Raw genomic sequence first — 19,102 nt, 5'->3', positions numbered from 1 at the left:
GAAGAACAGAAAATATACTTTGACAGGAAAAAGTGGTGAGCATGTGTACACTCCAGTGGGAAACTGGAGCTGAAAAATGAAGATGATGATGATGATGATGATGATGTAAGAAAAATACAATTATAGATTTCATGTCAAGAATCCCGATACTACTTCTTCCACCAACTGCATGCTCGGAAATACCTAAACCGGCTTCAAAGGTCTATCTAGTGCTTTTTGCCAGCAACCATTTTGTGTGGTCACAGAAATGCAATATGACTCCAGTGGCTTGAGCAGCTGAAAATATCACATACATTCCAGCTAAGCTCAAGGTCATAATTAAACATAAATTTCTCGAGCTTTGATGATATTTACCAGTTTGTGGCTTGTGATCTATCATTGCTAATGTTGGCTAGCGTCTTTGTGTTAATGTGTTCAGTTTAGGCCACTCTTTTAGGCATGGCAGATTTTGTCTCTTCAATTAGATAAAGAAAAGAGAGGTTATGATGTGAATTTCAAATTGCACATTTTATGCAAGGCAAAACATGCTGATTATGTACAGACTGCAGAAAAGTTTGATGTTTCCGAGCGTAGCATATGATGTTCGAAGGAAGACGAAAAGTTTAAGGATGCCGACTCATCAAGAGAAACATGCAGAGGATCAAAGACAGAACAATTTAACAATAATGATAGGGTTCTTATTATATTCATACAGGAGAAACAAAACCGGGGTTATTGCAAAGTTGTTGGAATGGAAGTAGCATGTGAGTCAAAGTTCCAGTACCTGAAATTAAGGCAAGCCTGGGGTGGTGTAAACATATGATAGGGCATTCGGGACTCAATTATGTCTCCTTACTATTGCGTGATACTCACTGGGAAATTAGACCAATAAATTTGATGATGATGATGATGATGATTGTATAAAGGGGCCTAACATCGAAGGTCATCGGCCCCCACCAATAAATTTGGTTGCCTATCAGCATTACATAACAAAACTGAGGAAAGCGAACAATATTTTATATCAAAATAAAGTTGGGGTAGTCTATGGTGTCTTTATGGCCGTAGGTGTTTAGGGTATGACAATGTCTGCCCATGACGAAAGAAATGAAACTCAATTTACAATGTAATGAGTTCATTGTTACTTATTGCAACTTAATTCTATTTTACAACATAATTTACCAATTTAGCAGCATTTAGTTGTGTAACCGAAGCATGCAATTGAGTTTGGGATGGTAACACGAGAAATAAAATACAAAGCCAAGCGGTTCTGCGTTAATGTAGCGAGCAAATGTGAGATCGTAGCAAGTGCCTCCGTGAGTCTTCAGATCTGTAAATCACTACTTTACAGCAAGTAACTCTGTGAGATGTCAGAGCTGCGTACCACTACTTACTTCAATGTAGTATAACTTTTGATCATATGAAGATATCTTCAAGAATATTTCACTATTAAGTTCATCTCAGTGAGCTTTCCTCACAGCGTACAATTTGTTCAGCATGTGTTAAATGGTGCCCGATATAGAAAGCGTCAAAGAAAAGATTGTTGCAAATTTCCAACATTCATAGTCACTTATTCATAAACTATATTAGCGTTCACTATAATGTCACTTATATTTGTTAGCCTGCCTAGTTGCGAGTGACACAACAGCAGAACCTTCTGAATAAGTCAACATGTTCAATCACTACAGTGCACTGTGTTTCACGAAAATACAGCTGGACGTTTGTACTTACAAACTACTTGTTTATTATTGTAGGTTGTATCACTGTACCCTATATGCGGTTGTATACATTTTTAAAAGAGTCTGTGCTAGAGCAGGTAGATTTCCCCTGATTTTGTGCAACTCCTCTTCTGGATTTCAATCGGTCACCACTTGCTTTTTAATCTATGATCTGTGTACATATTACTTTAATTGCTGTTGGATTGGGGTTTCTTTAAAAATAATCTACAGGTATGTAACCATGCTTCTAGTGTGTTTTTACTTATTTTTACTCGTTATTACTGTACTGTATTTGATGATGTGTATGTACAGCTGTTAGCAGCATTATTAATTTTTTTAAAAAATCAGAAGTGTGAAAAAGCAAAGATCATTGACATCTATTTTTAGATTACTTTCAGCAGTTTATCCTAGACAATAGAACAACAGGCAATTTAATTATGTTTAATTTACATTCTTCTTTAACCAATTCTTTTTGTTATTTTACTTTTTAGCCATGGATGACTGAATTCCACCGAGGGAGCTTTTCGGTGTTTGACAGAATGAAGTGGACATTTCAAGAAGAATGACTTCCGTGTGTAACTATATATGTTAAAGATAACTTATATAAAAACATACATGAAGAAGTGAAAAAGAAAAGTGTGGAATTCTGCAACAACAACAACAACAACAACAACAAAAATATTGGACTAATTATTACTATTCACTAAACCAATTCTCACGGAGAATCAATGACTGGTTAGACACTAAAACAACACTTTTAGGAATAGCCAGTGCTGAAGAAAAAGAGAGATGTTGGTTGTCATGGAATTTGTTAGAAGAGAACAGTGTGATATCCCGAAAAAGGCAGCAAAAGCTTTTGCTGGAAACATATAATGTGGATGAGATAGCTCTTGCAACAGATATGAGTTTGTAATCAACTGGCAGATGTGATACAGCCAGGACAAGTTCTTTGAAATCATTTAAGAAACGACTAGGTAAACACTGATAGAGAATCTGCCACCTGAGCGACAGCCCTAAATGCAGATCAATGATGACTAATTGAAGTGCCCAGTTTTTCACCCCCGAAGACTACAATACTTAAGAGCACACCAATCATACACTAGCAGCTTGCCAATTAAAATGACAGGAGATGAAGAATTATCTTTGTGGATAACAGGCTCACGAAGGAAGAGCATACCTCCATGCGTCAAATAAACAGGGACCATAATGCCGATATATTCCCCAGTTACTATGTACTTCTTGTGCTATCCGAGCTACATTACAGTCACAGAATTTTCTGCAGATGTGGAACTTCACGGACTACTTGATCACATCATACAACCAGTATTGGTGCACTTAGAAGTGTTATAACAGGCATGTGTATGTGTAGACACTATTCCCAAGTAAAATATGGTTTATAAGCTGTGCTGCAATGGCTTGAAGACAATGATGATCATAAGTAATTTCATTTATTTGTTTTGTAAATAACATAAATAGATCAAATATATATCCATATTTTACCAGTTTGTTTTCTTTTTAGATCATATTTATATCTGATTTATCTTAAAATCCATGAATCAAAATGTGCAGAGAAGTATCACAGTCGTATATTATAGTTGTCAAGTAATCACAAAAGATTCACAAATAGTATGTATTTCCTGGCATCTCTGCTGTATATTGTTAGGCAATAATTTAGTTCAGCTAGATTGGTTATCTGAACCAATGCACAGTGCTGTGAAGTGTACTGAATGCTCCTAATAGACTACTAAAAAATTTAAGTCCCTGTGGGGAGAGGTTGCGTCAAAGTGCTAAATGTATTGTCGTGGTATTTAGCTACGGCCTTAAGTTACCTAGCGATATCAGAATGTCAAATGCATCCCTTATAGTTTGCCAGAAACAATCCGTGATAAACAGGCTGATTTTCATAATGCCAATATCCCGCGCATGGTGGCCTGGAGAGTGAGACGATGTGATGTGCAAACTTTTGTTTTTAGATTTCCTTTAAGGTTTTAATTGTCTTAGTTTTCTATATCGTAATTAAATTAATTATTTATTTTTTCTTGTAAGCACCTTCCAAAAATTCAGGGTTATCTTACATGTGAGGCATCTTATGATCCAATGTAGTACGTAACTAATATAGAATATACATCACAATAAAAGTTTTTAAAAAATACCTCTTCCCACTGAAAATATTTCTTGTAAAAGCTTTCCCAGTCATCACATATTTGGTTCACATTAGGAGTTTGAAGCATCTTTCATCATCAGATCAGGAGACTGATAATCTGAATTATTGTGGTATCTACTGTTGTGGTTGTGTACTGTACGTCCGGGAAGTCTGTATACCCTTATCATATTCTAGTATTTGCTTGTATTATCAGAGAATCGCTGAAACAAATGGCACAGTAATGGATAACTGTTGGAAACAAAGGATGGTTGAGTGCGGCTGACCTTGAGTGAGTGAACCTCAACCCTTAGCTTCACTCAACCTCCCACTGTCTTAGTTGAAATGTCACCTACATGTTAATTTTCTGTTAAAAGTTCATTCTTACATTAAATTAATTACAATGAAGGTTGTATAGAGGTATATGGACTTCCCAGGTGCACTGTAATTGTATCTTAACACATTGTTGTCCGAGCACGTGCTACTCCATTCTTTCCTGAGGACCGGGCAACTGAAGCACACCTAGCATGAGACATAGGATGAAACATAAATTATTGAAACTTAGTGAGAGCACTAACCAGTGATTCTAGTGCTTGCTTTTTGTGTGGTATCACGTAAAGCAGCTGCACTTGTGCAAGGGAACTTAACAAGCCAAGCAGCTGTACCTTATGTCCTTGAGTTTCTTGTGTGGAGTGCACACTCTTCAGGGCTTCTGATGGTACTTTCACCTTCCGGGTCCAACAATTGCTTCAATTTTATGAAGCTTCAGGTCTCCAAATATTCTTCCAGCAGGATCCATTCTTGAAGTATGTGCAGTTGGTCTTGATACTTCTTCCATCAAATCCTCTTCTTCTGCTGCTCTTCCTTCTACATGTTCCTCTTGTTCTCCTACCCAATAATCTGCAACGTCCTCCAAGAATTTATTATATTTAATGTTTGAGCCCAGATTCTGCAAGTGATATAGCCGGAAGGCATTGAAAAGTGCACAGTTTATTAGCCAAAGGAAGACTTTATTGCTCCATTCCACTGTCTTCCTTCCAGAGAAATGTATAGTAAACGAAATACTGATCAGCCCTGTTAACTCCATTAATGAATTTATTATATTCAATAATGGATCTTGGCTTCTCTACTTTTTTCCCCATTCTGTTTACAACCTCTTCTGTTGTGACATTATGGATTGTACTTATCATTTGAACTTCCCTCTTGTCCTTCCAAACAGGGAAAAGAACTTCTCATTCCAGACAAAACACATTTTCACCTCTCTTCAATTATTTTATGAAGAATCAACACCTGGGGAATTCCTCTATTCAGCCGAATAGTCCCAACACACTAAATTTCCTTTGGAGAAGGTTTCCTGTAATTTCTATGCTATTATAAAAGTTATACTGGTGTAAATGGTGCCATAAATCAAGACAAGGTTCCAAAACCAAAAATATGGTTTTCTCTAATCTCTTACATTCTCCAGTATAAATCTCCCTGTTGCAAATATATCCTGTAGTGACCTCACATACCATCCTCACTTATATACCGGTACTATATCTGGTAAGTTTTCCAGGATTGTAGGTCCCAAATCTAAGCCTGCCACACCACAGGATCATGGATTTGTCAAAAGAAAGCTGCTGTATAGGATTATAGAGAGATTGGAACTTAGTCAGTAAATAGTCCAAAATAGGCATAATTTTGTGGAGTTTGTCCAAATCATGGTCAACAGTCAAATTATAACTGAAATGCAAAAAAATTCCAGATCTGTTCACAACGATTTTGGCTCATAACTTCATCGAAGTCCGCTTCTGTGGTGTAGTGATTAGCATGATTAGCTGCCACCCCCGGAGGTCTGGGTTCGATTCCCGGATCTGCCACGAAATTTGAAAAGTGGTAAGAGGGCTGGAACAGGGTCCACTCAGCCTCGGGAGGTCAACTGAGTAGAGGAGGGTTCGATTCTCACCTCAGCCATCCTGGAAGTGATTTTCCGTGGTTTCCCAGTTCTCCTCCAGGCAAATGCCGGGATGGTACCTAACTTAAGGCCACGACCGCTTCCTTCCCTCTTCCTTGCCTGTCCCATCCAATCTTCCCATCCCTCCACAAGGCCCCTGTTCAGCATAGCAGGTGAGACCACCTGGGCGTTACTGGGTCATTTTCCCCAGGTGTATCCCCCGACCCAAAGTCTGAAGCTCCAGGACACTGCCCTTCAGGCGGTAGAGGTGGGATCCCTCGCTGAGTCCGAGGGAAAAACCGACCCTGGAGTGTAAACAGATTAAGAAGAAGAAGAAGATCAACTTTGTCAAAACCAGACATTCAGGTCAATTTATTTGTTCTCAAATAGTCCCTTGTAGTGACCTTTCTAACTTGGCCCACTGAAATTATGAGCCAAGAACTTCATTTCTGCTGAATTTACATTTTTCCATTTCAGAGATTTGGGGGGAGGTTTTATACCATCTGGAACTTTGTTTATAATAGAGATTTGATTGTTCCACAAGAAGCTGAAACAAGTCATCATCAAGGAAACAATCTACCCCCTCCGGAATACTTGCAGAATTATTGGCTGTATAAGTGAGGCCAGTAATACCTGTAAATGGTTCCAGGATTCTGTTTTCATCCTTATGTGTCCATCCATCAACCTCACTGTCACTACTATCACTGTCATCTTCAGTCATATTATTATCACCGTCAACAGATTCGTCTGAACTGAATATTGTATTTTCAGTCCCGCACTTATATTTTGATACTGACAGACACACATACTGACACCTCACAATACACGCAGTCATGCAGTGCTGAGTGTTATGAAACCACACTTTCTGTACCGAAAGCATTGACAAGGAAAGAATATACCTACCTAAATTCCGATCAACAATCATTTTAGTTTGTAAACAACATGTAATATTTTGATCAATGGACGGCGGAGAGGAGAATATTACACAAGGATGAAGCAATGCGAGAAAATGTTAATTCAAGGAGCAGGTCGCCTGCGCACCAATACGAAACTAAATTAATTAATGTAGCCCATCATCAATGTGTTAAATAATTAGGATTGGTTTCTTGAGAGGAGAATTAAAAAAAAAAAAAAAAAAAAAAAAGTGTGATGAACTAAGCCCAGTACAGTTGCTGTCAGTGTTGAGGTACAAATCTTGAAATCTTGAATGATGATGATGCAGCATCTGTTCAATCACAGAATGGACTTAAATGCTCAACTACATAGGTTGGTGTCGATAAACCAACCAACCAACCAACCAACCAACCAACCAACCAACCAACCAACCAACCAACCAACCAACCAACCAACCAACCAACCAACCAACCAACCAACCAACCAACCAACCAACCAACCAACCAACCAACCAACCAACCAACCAACCAACCAACCAACCAACCAACCAACCAACCAACCAACCAACCAACCAACCAACCAACCAACCAACCAACCAACCAACCAACCAACCAACCAACCAACCAACCAACCAACCAACCAACCAACCAACCAACCAACCAACCAACCAACCAACCAACCAACCAACCAACCAACCAACCAACCAACCAACCAACCAACCAACCAACCAACCAACCAACCAACCAACCAACCAACCAACCAACCAACCAACCAACCAACCAACCAACCAACCAACCAACCAACCAACCAACCAACCAACCAACCAACCAACCAACCAACCAACCAACCAACCAACCAACCAACCAACCAACCAACCAACCAACCAACCAACCAACCAACCAACCAACCAACCAACCAACCAACCAACCAACCAACCAACCAACCAACCAACCAACCAACCAACCAACCAACCAACCAACCAACCAACCAACCAACCAACCAACCAACCAACCAACCAACCAACCAACCAACCAACCAACCAACCAACCAACCAACCAACCAACCAACCAACCAACCAACCAACCAACCAACCAACCAACCAACCAACCAACCAACCAACCAACCAACCAACCAACCAACCAACCAACCAACCAACCAACCAACCAACCAACCAACCAACCAACCAACCAACCAACCAACCAACCAACCAACCAACCAACCAACCAACCAACCAACCAACCAACCAACCAACCAACCAACCAACCAACCAACCAACCAACCAACCAACCAACCAACCAACCAACCAACCAACCAACCAACCAACCAACCAACCAACCAACCAACCAACCAACCAACCAACCAACCAACCAACCAACCAACCAACCAACCAACCAACCAACCAACCAACCAACCAACCAACCAACCAACCAACCAACCAACCAACCAACCAACCAACCAACCAACCAACCAACCAACCAACCAACCAACCAACCAACCAACCAACCAACCAACCAACCAACCAACCAACCAACCAACCAACCAACCAACCAACCAACCAACCAACCAACCAACCAACCAATCAATGCTTACAACTTTTATCATGCATAATGTCATTCAGGATATGAATGCCAGTCAACACAGCAACAATGGAGAGTTTACAAAAATCATAGCTATTAGATTAATTAATGAGGTGAATGAAGACTGTTACGGCCTCTCTACTACATCAAGATTTTTTCTTCTTACCGTCTGCCATCTGTCGCATTCTACTGCTGCTCCGCTGTGACGTCACGCTACGTATTTTTCTTCGAGTAACTTTTGCACTCACTTCACCACCTATATAAGCATGCTATTACTTTGTTTTGCCGGTCAGACATCGAGTGACATTATTCCTGAGTGGAGAGAGCAGAATATTTCGCAGGCGGCTGGTCCATTGTGATGTTTTAAATTTTTATTATGAGAAAAGGTGCATTGAAAATCTTCATACAGACTGGGTGAGCAAATGTTATAACTTTTTCATCTTTTGTGTTTCCATCAAGACTTGAAGACTGAACTATTGATTATTCTATGTCCTTCTGGCTTTCATTCTAACAGAGTCCTTCAGACTGATATCTTTATTATCTTTAACTTTACATAGTGAACTATATCTGGACAAATGTTAGAAGTGTTGCCACATCCTGAACTTTTCTTTAGGCCAGAGCGGTTGCTCACACTAGTAACTGATAGGGTTTAAGCAGCCAGGATAAATCCCCCCCCTTCCTTCCCTTCTCAGCCTGTCTCCTTTCTTTTCTTTCCACGGTATTAACTCGTACATTTCTGTCTTGTAAGGGCTTATTCTACTTACCCCTTTTTGGGTTTGATATTTGATTGTAAGTGTGGTCTTTAATCACTATGGTCAAATTGTACTAATACACCCCCCCCCCCCTTTCTTTCTTTCTTTCTTTCTTAATCAGTGTCGTTTTCAAAATATATATATAAATATACTAATTGTGGTTCTCTCCCGATTAGGGGACTTGGGTTTTTGCAGAAACTTCTTGGTGTTGTTCGTAAGAATTTTAAATCAAGATCTGTCTTGATTGTATTCCAGGGCCTCTCAGAGTGCACGGTGCAAAAGACGACTTTGCATGGTTGACCAGAGTGCAGACCCCCACTCCTCGATTTGGAGCAATAGCGCTGTCTCTCTCTTTCCCCAAGCCTGTCTCGCTTGCTCCGCGTGTCTCCCTCTTCCTCACTTGCTCCGTAGCCCTCCACATCCGAGCCGAGTTGAGCCGAGCTTAGCCGAGTAGCCCAGAGACAAAGCGTTGGTCCGAGGCGAAATGAGCGGGACCGATGCACAGTGCACGGAGCTCTTGCGCCTCGATTTGCACATGTGAGATTTTGGGCGTTTGAGAGGTCCTGACGTATTCTATTGTAAAAAGGGCCGAGCCCTTATTAATATCTGTGTGATTCCTATTCTTGGTTTGTTGCACTCTGCCTGTTCTTGTCATTTATGGTTGACATATAACTTACTTGAATTGATTCCTTTTTCTTTAATTCTTGTTTTTGTGTGCTCCCTCCCCTCTGTTCTCTTTTTTTTGGACTTTGCACTTACCACGGACGGCCCTCTCGGTTGCCCCACTGAAGCTCCACTGACTCTGCCGATTGATAAACGTCATGTCTAACACATTAGTTTTTGTGTTGCCGTAACCTGACGAGAGTTATGGTTTTGGGTATCTGACATATGCCCTTCCGTGGTCTGACAAGTTCCCACCAGTGAAATGAGACCTGCCTGCCTTAGGTGCTGAGTAGCTCGAAATATATACTGTTTGATGATCCTTTGTGCTGTGGGTCGATCACTTTTCATTACCTGTGCTATGATTTACATCGTTTTCATCATTCCTATAAATATATCATTTATTGATACCGCATACTATTTCTTTTCGCCACAAGATGTACATTTTTTCTGTGCTTACCAATGAGGCACATCAAAGGACATACTTGATACAAAGATGCAAAACAGGAATTGGTTTTAGCCACACGCATCCATATCCTGAATGGGTTACGGGGGACGTATGCGATTTTGGGTCGAAAATGCAATTTTTTGAAATCAGTGTTATTATTTAAGTTAGATACGTTGACAATATATTCATAAAGTTTCGTGATGGTACTCAGTCTACAAGTGTGTCAAAAATAACATTTTGTTTCAACATGCATAAAGCCATGCTCCCTTCGTGGCAGTCGACATAAACTGAACTATTTTGTCTATTTGGATGGGCAATAGTTGAAACAAGTTTTGTTGTACGATCAAGAAGGCAGTGACAAGTTCTGCTGTAAACAGAGGTGCAAACTGTTGTTGCTACTGGGTTATAATAAACACATTCAGAAAAGGATGAGTGGTAGACTGCTGAAATATAAGTGTGAACTTAAAGGCAAAAAGCTTGGAGATGGTAACCCACTTGGTGGGTTGCACAGGCTCACAGATAAAGAAATACACAGTCTGCAGTTTTACTACGGCAAGGCCATAAGAGACAATGTTGGAGATGTGAAAGCTATGCAAGAAGCAGTGTGGACAATATTTTTCCACAAGCTCTATGCTGATGAAAATGCAATGCATACTTTTTGCAGCATAAACTGGTGTAAGTATAAAGAAGCACAGCCAGAAAGAAGATCATAATTATAAGCATCTTTCTGAAGCTGTGATGAATGCTATCAAGCCCACATTCCGGATTCTAGCACACCCCGACCTGGCAAAACTCAAAACATGAATGAGAGTTACAACTAACTAACATGGAAAAGGTGTCCAAATACGACATTTGCTGCTTCTGATGTTAAAATTGCTGCATATGATGCATGTTCGGTGTTCAATGATGGAAATAACAGAAGAATCAAGGTCCTTGAAAGGCTTGGTTTTGATGCTGGTGCTTATACATGGACAGTCCTGGGAAAGATAGATGACCAACGCATTGCTGCTTCAGAACTATCAGGGGAAATGCTCATCAAAGAGTCCAGGCAAAAGAAACAGCTGAAAAGGAGAGGTTTAGGAGAGTCACAAGAAGAAGAAGAACATGGTTACGGCCAGCATTAGTTGTTTGTTTTTGGTAAATCACATTTCAAATTTCCTTTCTGCATTTCCCATAAATTACATATTTCAACAAGTATGGAACATTTTCTTCTAAACTACTACGGCTATTCTAATGAAATTTGGCACAGTTGTTTTAAATAACTAAGTCTACAATAGCCTGCAACAGTTTATTCCTAAATAAATTTGGAAACCAATTATGCACTTATATATACCTTTAAAAAGGTAAAAAAAGTTTCTGAAATTGAAAATTTAACTTCCTAAAAACAAAAATATTTAGAAAATTCCATTCAACAGATTTCTTCAACTGCTTTCTTACAATCTATATACAAACATTCAAGTTGATAGCAAAGACAGTTTTTGAGTACATGTTCCTTACAACATGACAGAATTTTCAAAACTTGACTTTTCATCATTTGAAGAAAATGAAATATTGTCTTTTCATATTTGTAGAGAACATTCCTCTGATACCCATTTGTGTGTGTAAAATGTTTGGTAAAGCTAACTCTAAAACGGCCTGAGTTATGATGTAAATATCATTATACTGCAATATCACATACGTCCCCTTTAAAGAATATATCCGTAGGAATATTAAAATACCTGGAAATACTGCATAGCAGAAGAATCATCTGTGCGTTCTGTGAACACAGAAGGCTCTTTCCCTGATTTGATTTTAGTTATAGCATCATGAAATCTTCTTGAATCTATAACAGAAAGACATAAGTCAACACAACATTGTAAATTAAGTACACTATATATTAGCAAAGACCAAAAAAATGGGCCATTCAATAAGCACTTGCTCTCCATCAGTCAATATTGTTCTTACTGCTAATATGTTCTTATGACTGTACATTTTTAAGAGGGAACAGAATATTTGCAAGCATGAATGACATGAATATTTTGACTGAAGACCCATCCATATCTCAAGAAATGTTGGTGGATACTTAAAGCTAGGCTGTTAGAGAAAGAGTTTGTGAAGGAATTAAAACAACAACAACCGTAGTGCTAAGGAAGGAGGTAGAGAATGAATAAGAATGGAAGGTTTTTAAGAGGACAGTTGGTAGTGTGGTAAATAACATCAGGAAAGATAAGACAGAGACACCATGGTGGAATGACTGAGTGAAAGGTGAAAGAAAAGGATAAATTATGAAGGGAATGAAAAATAACAAAGACCAAAGAAATAAGAAGGTGGTACACTGTAGCAAAACAAGTGATTGCTGAAGAACAAGAGAAGGAAATAAGACCCGATCTGAACAATTGAACGAATTCATTACAGGGTATTATAAAAAACAGGAAAAGTGAATAATTTAATACTAGATTTAGAAAAGAAAAAAGATGAAATGATATTGAAAACACTAGCAGAAATAAAAACCAGGAGGAAAAATTTCAAAGCTTGCTAAAAGCATCACAATTTTAAAAACAGAAAGTAAAGGAAGAACAGGCAAAGCCACAGACTGTTATGGCAGCTGAGGAAGAAGCAGTTAAAAACAGGAAAGTGAAGAAAGCTATGCGAATAGAGGAAGTTTCAAAAGAAATAGACTGATCAAGAGTGAATAGAAATTAAATCAGATTCCAGAAGAATAACAAAAGTGGATTACAACAACCCTTTTCAAGGAAAGAGAAAATAATGTATATAATAATTAAAAATGAATAATTATAACCCATGTTATAAAAATAATGGAAAAACTATTTAGAGAAAAGGTGGAAATCTAACTTTGAGAACAGTATTTTTTTTTGAGGTAGCAGTGATGAATCTAACATCCCGACAAAACCAGGTAGCGACGACTATGACTTTGTGCTGTTCGATGAACGAATTCTGTGCAAGCCATTCACTCAAGGTGAGTTATACGACCTTGACTGTGATCTTAATCAGCCTAAAGCATCATGATAATTACTGGGTTCCAGACTAGAGAGGAAGAATATGATGGCCACCGGAACAACCGTCTTATATTGACAAAAAGAGAAAAGCGTGGTAAAAATATTCTGAGAAGGATGAACAACTACTGTACTGCATCGATGTCAAAGGACTCATTCAAGCTATGGGATTTAAGTACTGTACCTTGTAGAGGAATGGAGCCTGTTCACTGACAGCTCTAAGAGAAGCTTGAAGTGTGTGTTTTGTTAAATAATAGCCAAAAAAAAAAAGCATCTATTCTTATTTGTTGCTCAGCGTAAATGAAAGAAACCTACAAAATAATGAGAATACTTCTCCATAAGATAAAATACACTGATCACTGCTGGACTGTAACATAATATCAATCCTGCTGAATTAACAAGGAGGGTACACAAAATATCCGTGTTACATGTGTCTATGGGACAACTGTGCAAAGCCAGGGAGGCATTTCAAGTTGGCGACAAGAACATTAAGCATGAGCCTCTTCTTGACCACAATAAAATACTATTACCCCAACTGCATATGAAGTTAGTTCTGAAGCCTTTTATGAAGGCTCTGGATAAATATCACTGGCTTAGGACCAGAATAGTGCACCTAAAATAGCATTTCTTTACATGAAGCTAGAAAAACTGACAAGTGTGGTATTGATTTGAGTATAATTGGTTATACTTACTGATTTCAAAATCACAGACTTTCTTTTATACTCAACAACATGTTCCAAATGATGTTGTGTACTTACTTCTTACATACAATCTTATATCTGTGGTATATAAATTTTTTAATGACCAATAAAAGAGATACGCTACTTTGGCTCTAATCATTTTCTAACTGAAATTATTTTACGCTGGCTTATGTAAGATACATAGTAATAAAACAATCAAATTTAGTGCATATGTCAATTTATTATGAATAATTTTATAACCACAAAGTATCATTTGATATTGTCTGTTAAATATGCAAGTGTAATAGGTATCAAATCAACAATGAATCACAAAATGAATTACAATGCTGAGTGCAAATGTATTGTTTTTGTCTTATTACAGCAGAAATCCACTACTGCGGTATGGCACATAGTGAGAACACCGTTGTAACAGCAGTTTTTTCTGTCCCTTGAAAATTCCTCTATTAAACTGTGTACTATCCTTCATTTATTGTGAGGAACCGACCACTGATGCATCTGTTGTTACAAGCAATGAAGCATGCGCTATATTTCCGTTCTTGATATTTATGCACTCCAACGATTATATTAAAAGCGATCGATCATCTTCAGTATAGTTTTCTCACTATGTGCACTAGCAAGCTCTCTCGTCGACAATCAAACTCGAAGGAGATGTCGGAGCCGATTGGTAATACTCATCGTCTGACGTTCTGTAAACACAATTCGAAATGAAAGAGAAAATGTTTTGTAATAAGTGCATAAATAACAAGGCAGATAGCAGTAGTTAACTCGTTAGAAGCAAGGGCTGAAGTAAACAATTGCTTAATTTTAATGCTATGTACTGAAATTAAGAATGTGATACACCTCAAAATACAGCGCAGAGTGCATGACTGATTTCAGAGGTTAGTTCATTCAGTAAAACCTTGTTATGATGTTCCCGCAGAGGACAAGGAAAGAGAATACAATAATCAAAACTATCCAGTTATATGTAAACACTCAATAAGTTTTTCCTCTTCTTTTTTTTTTTTTTTCTCGACATGCATGCATTTTACGTTGTCTTATGAATGGTACAGTGAAAGATAGTGATGATGATGCTTGTTGTTTAAAGGAACCTAACATCTAGGTCATTGGTCCCTAATGGTACAAAGTAAGACAAAATGTAACGACAATTTAAAAGTCCAAAGTCATTCACTGACCAGAATTCAACATGTGATGACCAAGAATGAATGAATGGATATGAATTTAAAACAAATCAGTGGATCTGACCCACAATGCCCCACATTCTCAGAAACTAGCGTTAAACAACAGTAGCACTGAACAACGGAATGCTTCTATAGCACAATCCTGAATCGATGATGCTTGTTGTCTAAAGAGGTCCAAAATCCAGGTCATCGGCCCCTCATATTAGTACTTACTGCTAGGAAAGTAGAACCATGGTATTTGTCAAGCTGTGGTACTAACCAAAAGTAGTCTAGACTCGCGGTATTTCACACATTATGGTACTACTTGCAGGTAATGTAATACGCACATGTAATGCAGACCTGGGGTGTTTCTCACATTGCGGCGCCATTTACAGGCAACGAAAACCTATGGTGATCCTCACATAGGTGTACTAATTGCAAGGACTCGTACTATCCCGTGGTGTTCCTCACACAGTAGGTACTAATCGTAGGCAAGGCAGACCCATGGTGTCGCTCATATAGTGGTTCTAATCACAAGTACTGTAACACTCACCTTGATTCACACACTGTCACTACTAATCACCAGGGCCCGGATTTCAATGACATGTCATCTTTTAATTGGTGCGCCATAGAAGTTGCTAAGTTATATACAAATCCTGTTCATGGCCCCCAGATTACAGATATGCATATTTATTAAGTCATTTTTTTGTCATTTTTTGAAGTATTTGATTTTGTCATTTTTTCACTTTTTGCATCATTATTTTGTCATTTTAAATTATTTTATTTTACTTATTGGTTATTTTTAAATAAGAATCCATGTTTTATGTCATTAACCAACCAGTTCCTATATCTTAACGTACTTTAAGGTTTAGGTGATGGTTCATCTTTGAAAGTTTCTGCACTCAGTTGTGAGCTGAGTACGTAGCTTTGTACATCCCTCACCTTTGTGTCTTAACAGCAGGTGAGAGCTAAGCTATTCTTGGGTGACCTTCAGACGAGGGCTAAGCCTTTTATCAGTTCACCAGGGAAGTGTGTTCACAGTATGACGTCAGCAGTGAGGTATTTCTGCCAGTGTACTCTATTTCCTTGTTCCTTCAGGTTAGTTTTAGTTGTACAGTTTGTGGATGTCAGCTGTGTGTAACCATTGCGAGTGCGTGTTAAAATGCCAAAGGTAAAACCATCCAAGGTGAGTCATTTGAGACAAATTTTCTCTGAATTTACGGAAGATAACTTTTCTACAGATGGTGAAATACTATTCTGTAAAGTGTGTGAAGTGAAAGTGGCAGCAACTAAAAGATTCACTGTTCAACAGCACGTCATTCGCGACAAACATGTGCGCGGTATTCAGAATATCAGCAGAAAGAAAAGTACTCAACAGTTACTCATGCAAAACGCATCATCAAGCAGAGGTACAACCTCAGCCTTTTTTAATGAACTGTGTGAAGTTTTTGTCACAGCAAATATTCCTCTTCATAAACTAACTATTCCTAAATTAAGGCAGTTCCTAGCACGGTATACAGGTCATTCCATTCCGGACGAATCTATGCTAAGGAAAAATTACATACCGCTCTGCTATGAAAAAACACTTCAAAGAATATGGGAAAGAACAAGCGGAAAGAAGATTTTTGTCTCAGTAGACGAAACTACTGATGTTGAAGGTCGTTACGTAGCTAATGTAATTGTAGGAACCCTGGAAATAGATAATCTCTGAGAAATATTTTTGCTAACTTCTGTGTATTTTGAAAATTAATTGCTAGTTACATATTGTTACATATCACTAACATAACACTATTAATAAATCACTATTTACCTCCCTTTGCTTGAAGAAATCTTAGTGCAACTTAATAGTATGCTGCTGCAACTCATGAAAATGATCAGTATCTGGAAGTGTGTTATGTGAATAATTGTGACAATATGGACAATTTCTGACTTATACCTGTTATCAACGACCTCAAATGATATAAATCAGTTAAAATATCCTACCCGGCAGCAAAAACAAAAAATCCTATGTAGACCAACTGAGTGCCTAAGAGAAGTGGCTAACCCACAAAAGCAAAGTTTTGAAATAAATAAGGTTTTATTAGATTATACATAACACATAACAAAAATGAAAATTTAAATACTGATTTATAGTCTTTACATCAATTACATATCAGTGTAACTCAGAAAATTAAGAGTAGAATAAAATTTTAAGTTTAATTATTAATAAAACAATATTAGTTTAAAAATAATACTGTATGCAAAGAAGATAATACCGTAAATTAGGATTCTTCCCCCTTCTTGGTATTCAGTGTCAAGATCTACATTCACTTTCTTAGTAGTTGGTTTGAGGCTTAAATACTGTCTGTGATGCACTGCTTGAATGTTATGAAAATTTGGTTATGTTTATTTGCTCCTGGCCTCAAAAATGGTGGACACTGGCAGGATATCTATGTTTACTTGGACACTGTGGGGTGTGATGCCTGATGGAACAGTGGACACAAAAGAGTGATGTGTAATGGCGGTAGCCATGTGTATGTTTGTGTCGTTGTGCAATAAATAGTATTTCCTATCATTGTGGTTAATACTAGTTCAGTGAATTAGTCCCTTAATGAAATATATGGTGACCTGGACGTAATAATAACGCGTAAAGTAAGAAAAGCTGCGATAGAATACGGTACGTAAGACTTCTTTTATCAGTGAAAAATACCGGCACAAGACCACGAAAAGTTCAGTGAAACAAGCGTAAACCAATTCAGCATTGTTTACAAAGGTGTGTAACAAACTAATGCGAAGCTTAACTAGCGAAGTAGTTGAGCTGGAATCAGCACAGAAGATGCTGATGAAATTGGAGAGGTAAAGTGCCGACCTTTCCCCACTAGATGAAAAATATATTTCAACTAACATTGGAACAAGAGGACAATGTTTATAACCATGAGTACGAGGCAACTGAAACATATAGAGACAATTTGGACAAAGTTAAGATAAATTTATGTACTGAAAATGTAGGCATAGTCAGAGATCACAGATCGGATATTTCATCTACAGCCAAAAGGAATTTAAAACTACCTAAGTTGGAACTAGCCAAGTTTGGGGGGGATAACGGATTGGCTCGGATTCTGGAGCATGTTTAAAAGAATCCATGACGATTGCGATATAAAATCTGAAGATAAATTTCAGTATCTCATTCAGTGCACCAAACCTGACAGTCGAGCCAGAGAACTGATAAATAGCTTCCCCCTACCGGGCGAGTTGGCCGTGCGCGTAGAGGCGCGCGGCTGTGAGCTTGCATCCGGGAGATAGTAGGTTCGAATCCCACTGTCGGCAGCCCTGAAGATGGTTTTCCGTGGTTTCCCATTTTCACACCAGGCAAATGCTGGGGCTGTACCTTAATTAAGGCCACGGCCGCTTCCTTCCAACTCCTAGGCCTTTCCCATCCCATCGTCGCCATAAGACCTATCTGTGTCGGTGCGACGTAAAAGCCCCTAGCAAAAAAAAAAAAAAATAGCTTCGCTGCCTCTGCCAAAAACTATCCAAAGATTATAGTGTATGAAGGAACGGTTTGGACATGAGGATCTTTTAACTGAGTATTACGTTAGGAAGCTTATTGGGTTATTCATCCAGAATGTGTCCTATAATCCTATAAGGAAGATAAATCAGGGATAGCTGCCTTGTATGATACACTAGAGAGCAAGTTAAGAGCTTTAGAATCCACAGGTGTAACCAGGGATAAATATGGGTCATTGCTGTTCCCCCTCATAGAACCGTGCTTACCTGAAGATGTTTTAAGGGTATGGCTCAGAAATCAGTCATCAGCGATTGAAGATTTTATCAGTCCACATAAAGATAAACTGGAGACCCTTCCTAATTTCCTCAAACATGAAGTGGAGGGAGAAGAAAGGATTACCTTTGCACAGGCAGGTTTCGGTTTAGCCGATAGGAAAAAACAAGAGAAGGGAACAGGAAAAATTTCTGAAGACACATCGCTACCAACTGCGAGTTCATTGTTCTCTCTGAAATTTGATGGCAAGAAGCGAAGTGTGTGTTTTGCTGCAAACCACATGAGAGTAAAGGATGTCACCTTGCTCAACAAATGAGTTTGGAAAAAAAGCGTAACAAGGTAGCCAAAGAAAACTGCTGTTTTGCATGTCTGAAGTTAAGGCACAGAGCCCAG

At 38.5% G+C, this 19,102-nt stretch overlaps 1 protein-coding gene across 4 annotated transcripts in view; it reads right to left on the bottom strand.

Moving 5' to 3' along the window:
* The window catches only part of LOC136864193 (histone-arginine methyltransferase CARMER), a 466,045-nt gene that overhangs the window by 354,551 nt on the left and 92,392 nt on the right, over positions 1-19,102 (bottom strand). For all 4 annotated transcript variants that reach the window (XM_067140868.2, XM_067140869.2, XM_068226203.1 and 1 more), the window contains exon 3: positions 11,817-11,920. In XM_067140868.2, the coding sequence (XP_066996969.2) occupies positions 11,817-11,920 (104 nt within the window). The remainder of the gene's footprint in view (positions 1-11,816; positions 11,921-19,102) is intronic.

The sequence above is a fragment of the Anabrus simplex genome, chromosome 2, assembly GCF_040414725.1.
Source record: "Anabrus simplex isolate iqAnaSimp1 chromosome 2, ASM4041472v1, whole genome shotgun sequence".
Taxonomy (NCBI): domain Eukaryota; kingdom Metazoa; phylum Arthropoda; class Insecta; order Orthoptera; family Tettigoniidae; genus Anabrus; species Anabrus simplex.
The sequence above is the reverse complement of the archived record's forward strand: the minus strand, read 5'-3'. Positions and strand labels throughout refer to the sequence as shown.